Source organism: Mustela nigripes, chromosome X, assembly GCF_022355385.1.
Source record: "Mustela nigripes isolate SB6536 chromosome X, MUSNIG.SB6536, whole genome shotgun sequence".
NCBI classification, from domain to species: Eukaryota; Metazoa; Chordata; class Mammalia; order Carnivora; family Mustelidae; genus Mustela; species Mustela nigripes.
In genome coordinates this window covers 61926226-61933861 of record NC_081575.1, presented here as the reverse complement: position 1 = coordinate 61933861, position 7636 = coordinate 61926226, and the positions used below count along the sequence as shown (strand labels likewise).

Genomic DNA, 7636 nt, shown 5'->3' with positions numbered 1-7636 from the left:
GATTGGGAGGGAGACAAACCATAAGTGACTCTTAATCTCACAAAACAAACTGAGGGTTGCTGGGGGGGGGAGGGGGTTTGGGAGAAGGGGGTGGGATTATGGACATTGGGGAGGGTATGTGCTTTGGTGAGTGCTGTGAAGTGTGTAAACCTGGTGATTCACAGACCTGTACCCCTGGGGATAAAATATATGTTTATCAAAAATAAAAAATTAAAAAAAAAAAAAAGAAAGTGAAAACTTTCATTGCAGATTCTGGGGTACATTGCTGATAGTCACACCATGATAATTATTTATTATTTTCACTTGTGAACAACCCTTCACCTTCTATTCAAAGTTATACATACATAAGCAAGATGACTGCATGACTTTTTAGGATATATCACAAGTCAAGTAGCAAGGATGAAATATTAGGGGAGACAAAATGAAAGTACCCTTTAGAATAATGGTAGTTCACAATGTTGACATTTTTATATGTGAACTAATCATTTGGGGTTCTGCTTTTAATCCACATTTCTATTTCCTGGAATAGGACTTAAAACGTGATACAGGAAGTCATTCTGTTACTTATGAGGAGAATCTAAAAGCAAAACACTCCTTTGTTTTGTAAATGTACTTAAAACAAAATAAAACAGAAGAGAAACAATGAAGACAACAAAAATGTTATTTAACCTAAGAAACAACTTCACTACTGTATACCAGTTCTAGCCCTAAATTCAGTAAACATGCTTGCAATATAAACAGAAGCTAAGTTTGTAAAAATTTGTTTTGGGGAGGAAAACAAATGAAGAGAAGGGTGTTTATAAGGATTAGGTATCTTCTACTCCCATTTGAAGTCCCAGATCTTCTGTTTTGTAGCTTTGTGGCCTTAATAAGCCTCCCTTTTGGCCTTACTTCTATGTATTATATGAAGGCTGGATTAAATGATCTTTTAAATGTTCTTTCCAGTCTAAAAGTCTACAAGAGTGTTAAACTAAAATAATAAAGTTGTTGCTCTCTTTTACTTGCAGGCAACCTGCGTAAATCTATGACCAGGACTTGAGAAGCCCTAAAGATTACTTTATATTCCCCATGTCCCATATTTATTACATAATAAAAAACGCACTAAAATATAAAATAAGATTAAGGACATTCACATTTTTTTCTTCTTATGATGACTATTTTAATGAAAAAAATGTATTAAGCTTTAAATTGTTTCCAAAAATGATTTTGTGGCCTATTTTACTGTTTCCCTAATCAATGTTTACTGTGTCCATTGGATAATCTACTATGTCCATGATGTCATACCAGTACAGAATTCTTAGCAAGAAAATTAGTCTCTTCCTTTTCAGATCACTAAAGGGAATTCCTAGTTCAAATTCTGAATTTGTGTATTAATGATCCTTTTCATGTAAATTGGAAAAAGACCTAAGCCAAGAGAGAATGACAATGTGCACGAGAACCACTTATGCTATTGTGATAAAATGTTAAGAAGATAGGGGTCCCAAGTCCTGAAACTCAACTAGCATACTAGCAATGTAGGCTAAAGATGCAGGGTCATTTTTCAAGTGCTGTAGTACCAAGGTAGGAAGTCAGAACCCAAAAGAGAAGAAAGGGGATGTAAAAGGTAAGGTTGGATTTCTATCATTGCAAGTGTTCATGAACAGGGTTTGGGGCAGGAAAAATTTGGGTGCAAAAGGAACAGACTGAAGTGCCATACCCTTTTTGTTGTGGTAAGAAAAAGAAACTAAGTATTTTAGGACATCCTTGCCTATATGACACAACTTAGACAATTTGGGAGGGCAGTTTGAAGACAGCCCCATGGTTTCCTGATTCATTAGGTGACCTTTGATCAGTAGATATTCTTTAAGCATCTGCCAATTCATCTGAACACAGGTCTTTTTTAAATCTAATAATCTGCCGCTTCAAGTATAAAAAGGAATCTGGATTTGGCTATAGAACTGTTTAGTCATTATACTCTTTTTTTCTTTGATCAAGCAGGAATTATAACTCCACTGCTTACCTTGATGAGTATACTGAAATATTCAAGATGGATAGCAACAGTACCAGCAATGACTGCAGTGCTACTAATGTGACATTTCAGAACTCCCTCTATGCAGGCACCTACATCCTCATATTCATCCCTGGTCTTCTGGCCAACAGTGCAGCTTTGTGGGTTCTGTGCCGCTTCATCAGCAAAAAAAATAAAGCCATCATTTTCATGATCAACCTCTCCGTGGCTGATCTTGCTCATGTACTGTCCTTACCCCTCCGGATTTACTATTACATCAGCCACCACTGGCCCTTCCAGAAGGCCCTTTGCCTACTGTGCTTCTACCTGAAATATCTCAACATGTATGCAAGCATTTGTTTCCTGACGTGCATCAGCCTTCAGAGATGTTTCTTTCTCCTCAAGCCCTTTAGGGCCAGAAACTGGAAACGTAGGTATGATGTGGGCATCAGTGCTGCCATCTGGATCATCGTGGGAACTGCCTGCTTGCCATTTCCCCTTCTGAGAAGCACCTACTTAGGCAACAAAACTGAGTCCTGTTTTGCTGATCTTGGTTATAAGAAAATGAATGCAGTGGCTTTGGTTGGAATGATTACAGTTGCTGAGCTGGCAGGATTTGTTGTCCCAGTGGTTATCATCGCATGGTGTACTTGGAAAACTATTATATCCCTGAGACAGCCACCAGTGGCTTTCCAAGGAATCAGTGAGCGGCAGAAAGCACTGCGGATGGTTTTTATGTGTGCTGCAGTCTTTTTCATCTGCTTCACTCCTTACCATATTAACTTTATTTTTTACACTATGGTGAAGGAAACCATCATTAGTAGTTGTCCCATTGTCCAAAGCACACTTTATTTCCACCCTTTTTGTCTGTGCCTTGCCAGTCTCTGCTGTCTTTTGGATCCAATTCTCTATTATTTCATGGCCTCAGAGTTCCGTGACCAGCTATCTCGCCATGGAAGCTCTGTGATCCGTTCCCGCCTTATGAGCAGAGAGAGTGGTTCATCAATGGTTAGCTAAACATAAAATAACTCTTCAGTTATGAATTTAACTATGTTTCCTAGCTTTTCCCAAAGGCCAGAATAACCAGACAATTTGTTTAATGGAAATTTATGAACAATGGAAGTCTTGTTGTATAATAGTTGTGGTCACAGGGATGTAATGGGGATGACGGTGTGTAAGAAATGTGGGAGAGGTAGGGAAAATAGAATTTGCCAGTTTTCTCTTTGAAATTCAAGATACTTTCTTAAGAGACCTAGCTCAAATTTTACAGATGTTTTCAATCAAAAATTAGATATTTTATCCTAAACATTTTAGTAAATATATTGTTAATACGATGCAATAAATACATAATTCTTTTCCCAAACTGTAAATCTCTTTTATATGAAGACTTTTAATTGTGGATGAGAATAAAATTCTTCAGTTTTTCTAAGAAATAAATGCACAGGTAAGGGGGGAGTGACAACTGAAGTAGTGTATGCATAAATTTCAGGGCCATAAACCTAATACTGAATAAAGGGCATGGAAATTTTTCCATTCACTGAAAATATACTGGATTCCTATTATATTCTGGGTTATCAATTTCTTAGGTACTGTCACAATATAGCAAGCATCTCATCTGACCCTTCTAATAAAATTGTGGAAATTTCCAATACAAATGAGTAAGTAGAACGTCAGAAAGGGAAGTAACTTGCCTGAGGATAAACAGTGGTGAGGTAAAATTAGTTCTGTATATATCTCATATGCTTAAATTGTTCCCTCTATTTGTGTTGTTACTTTTACTAAGTCAACATTAAACTTGAGTTAAATGGTGAAGACACAGGCCAAAGCTAAGCTGCATCAGATTAGGCCATTTCTACACAATTTTCTGGAGATTATGTGAAAAGTCTGGGTTATAGGAATGGCAGATCAAACTTCTGGCTACAGATTATCAAATGATAAATAGTTTTGTTTTGTTTTGTTTTGTTTTGTAATACTGTCCCAATCTACAGTCTAATGATTAGGGGTATAGGAGACCCACATTGTTCATGATGTCTTACCAAATATATTTTAGGGCTTAATGTCATACAGAACCCATAAATAGATGAAGGAAAGAAGACTATAAAGCTGACAGATGTAGAAGTTCCTTAAGTATTTTGGATATTAACCCTCTATGGATATTTCATTGCAAATACTTTCTCCCATTCAGTAGGCTGCTTTTTTTGTTTTATTGTTTGTCTCCTTCACTGTGCAAAATCTTTTATTCTGATGTAGTTCAAAGAATTTACTTTTGTTGATGTTGTTGTTGTTGTTGTTGTTGTTTCTCTTGACTTAGTTGACATATCTAATGTTGCTATGGAGAGGGCCGCAAAAAAAATTGGAGAAATGAACATTCTGTGAAATTTGGATTTTTTTGCAGCTTGCCCAGATTCTTTCTTTTTGAACATTGACAAATTTGTGTTTATTAAGAAAGTTCTGTCAGTAGAGCTCACAGAATTTCATTAGAAATAGAAAACATTATCACATCATAAATGAATGGGAGAAAAACATGAGTCCTTCTGGCAATCTCTTTATCTTCATTTTTCTAGGGGTTATATTCATTATTTCAGAGCCATTATAGAGGATTTGAGTGTAGGCACTCCTCAGCTTTTCAATTTGGTATTTATGAAACTCAATACATCACTTTCAACACTTACGCTTGAAATTTAAATAGCGTGGACACTTTGCATGCAGGAAGGAGAAGGGAAGTGGTTTTCTCGAATAGTCTGGCTGAGGAGAAGGAAGGAGGGAAAACTAAAACAGAGAAATTAAATTAACCCACCTTAAAAGTAAAGCTAGTGCTTATAATACAAACTTAAAACTACATTCTGCTTTTAAATAGTAAGTACTTTAGGTGTCATAGTAACTCTTTAGACCAAATACCAAGGCTTTAGGTGCATTACAAATTCAAAATGTAATTACAAGTAAAAGTATGCTATTATCCTCTAAGGCTCTGAAAGAGTTAATTGATCTCCCAGGGTTCAAAATTTACTACTCATGAATATTTAAGATATTTTGAGAATTTTCAATGTATGAAATTGATAAAGCGGAAGGAGAACAACTGGTTTACAGAAACTCACCTTCAAATTGGCTATTATGGGGAAAGGAAATAGCAAAATTCCAGTAGCTATTATTATAGACTAGCAGGTTTCCTGATCAAGGACATATCAAATCTAGAGAATATAGAATATAGAATACTTTTCTATGGGGAAAACAAAGACAAAAATTAAAAACTAAACACTAGCAGAGTGACCCCTTTACATTTGAAAATGAAAGGGAAACCACATGAAAGTGTGTAAGGAAAGCTGATATGCAATCTCATCATAAACTCTTGCCCTGATTCAGTGATCCACAATTGGTGGGTGGGGGGTAGAGGGAGATTCAAAATCTGGAACTTCAACTTGAGGAGTAAAGTGTTTATACCCCATATTGGGCATCCCAGTTTTTAAGACTGATATGTGAGAGACAAACCTCAAAAACATCTGGCTTTGAAGACCAGCAAGCCACAACACCATGAAACCCATGGGGCTGTGGCAAACTGAGAAACAGCTCTTAAAGCCCTCCTTTGCAGTCACCCATTTTAGGGCTCAGTCCAAAGCAGCTCCTTGAAAAGTGCTTAGACTTTATGTGAAAGAAATTGCTTTTTATATTTTAGAACATTGGTGTGAGGGTCAGGTATCTGTTGAAATACTCTTAATACTCTTTAGGACAGAGGCAAGCAGACAACATCTTCCTGCTCTTCCTCACTGCTAAAGTTAGAAGGCACCATTTTTTTTTTAATTCTTACTTTTTTAAATTCTTACTTTTTAATACTTACTTTATTTTCCTTTCCTTTTTATTTTTATGTTTCCATTTTTCCTTTTTTTCCCCTTTTTACAGAAGTTTCTACCTTTGTATTACTTTACCTCACTGCAGCCAGTGGAAACAACTTTTTAATTCTCCCTCTGTCACACTCCAAAGCACTAATATCTTCTGGAAGAAAACTTCCACACATACCTTGTGCCCAAGTCTTTACATTTGGTGAGCTGACTTTTGTGGCTGTTGCCTAAGGGATGACTCTTGATCACCTGACTCTGGAGACCCATGGGACTGTAACAATTGGAGAGGCAGTTTGTGGTATACTACCACTACCACGGTACTGCACAGGTTGTCAGGTTGAAATACACACTTAGTCTTTCTGAGAAAGAGGACTCTTTGGGTTTGATCTTTACCCTCCCCTGCCTGCTCCAGCTCATTGGTATTTTACATAAAGGAGTTTATACCTTTTGTGGTGCCATGATTTTTGTGGCTGCTGCCAGAGGACACCTCTACATTACCTGACTCTAGTGGCTAGCAGGGCTTACACTCTCTAGTTTCACAGAACTGTACCCAATGGAGGAAATGTTCTTTAACAGCTATTACCCTGAGGGCACAGCAAGGACAACATACCTGAGACCTTAGTCTTTCAGTGAAAGAGGTTTAATTAGCTTATTGTCATAAGCTAACATCAGGTTTCTAATTAAGCATTAAGGCCTGACTATAAACTTTTCTTGAGAACTTAGAGAGTGGCAACATTTTCATACTCTTCTTTTGTCATACTTCAGAGTGCTAGCATCTTCAAGGTGAGTGTTTATATGTTTCTGGTGCCCCAGGTTTTATGTATGGTGCCATGGGTTTTGCAGCTGCCACCAGAGAATAACCCTTGATACCTGGCTCTGGTGGCCAGGGAATCTTGTTTCTGGGCCCCACAGGTCTATAACCACCAGAATGATAATTCTTGGCAGGCTATAACCCCCAAGACCCCGCATATGCAGGCAGCAGACTGGAATACACACCCAGCTATTCTATGAAAGAAACCTACTTTCTTGCCCTTAAACTTCAGTCTTAGGGGCAGGTTTAAGGTTTGGCATACAAATAGGAGCTATAAAGTTGCTCTTCGAAAACATAGGCTGGGGAATATTACCATTGTGCTATCCTTCTACCTCACTACAGCTCATTAGCATCTCCCAGATTAGAACCTATACATTTATGTGGAGGCCTAGTTTTTGTGACTGCTGCTCAGGGAACAACTCTGGCCTGGCTCTGGTATCCTGTGGGGCTCACACTTGCAATTTTAAGGGCTGTATATATTTGCATTCTTTAAAAGCTATTGCCTGAGGGCCTGGTTTCTAATCAGACTGAAGCTAGATGCTGATTGAGATCCTCCCCTTTGAGACACTGGTATCTTGGCACACCATCAAGTACTAGGAGTTATTAAAAATAGAATAGGCTGCCTGGACAATAACAAAGTTTTTATTCTGTTCCATTGATCTATGTGTCTGTTTTTGTGCCAGTACCATGCTGTCTTGATGATGACAACTTTGTAACAGAGCTTGAAGACCGGGATTGTGATGCCACCAACGTTGGCTTTCTTTTTCAATATCCTATTGGCTATTGGAGGTCTTTTCTGGTTCCATATACATTTTAGAATTATTTGTTCCATTTCTTTGAAAAAGATGGATGGTACTTTGATAGGAATTGCATTAAATGTGTAGATTTCTTTAGGTAGCATAGACATTTTCACAATATTTATTCTTCCAATCCAGGAGCATGGAACATTTTTCCATTTCTTTGTGTCTTCCTCAATTTCTTTCATGAGTACTTTATAGTTTTCTA

The 7636-nt window shown here is 37.4% G+C and overlaps 1 protein-coding gene across 3 annotated transcripts in view; it reads left to right on the top strand.

The window, feature by feature from the left end:
* LOC132007852 (putative P2Y purinoceptor 10) overlaps positions 1–4260 on the top strand; it is an 18643-nt gene extending 14383 nt beyond the window's left edge. For 2 of the 3 annotated variants that reach the window (XM_059386315.1, XM_059386314.1), the window contains one exon: positions 1978–4260. In XM_059386315.1, the coding sequence (XP_059242298.1) occupies positions 2027–3004 (978 nt within the window). In that variant the 5' untranslated portion in view covers positions 1978–2026 and the 3' untranslated portion in view covers positions 3005–4260. Of the gene's footprint in view, positions 1–1974 lie in introns of all 3 variants that reach the window. The other variant, XM_059386316.1, reaches the window with a different exon arrangement.
* The last annotated feature ends 3376 nt before the right edge of the window (positions 4261–7636 follow it).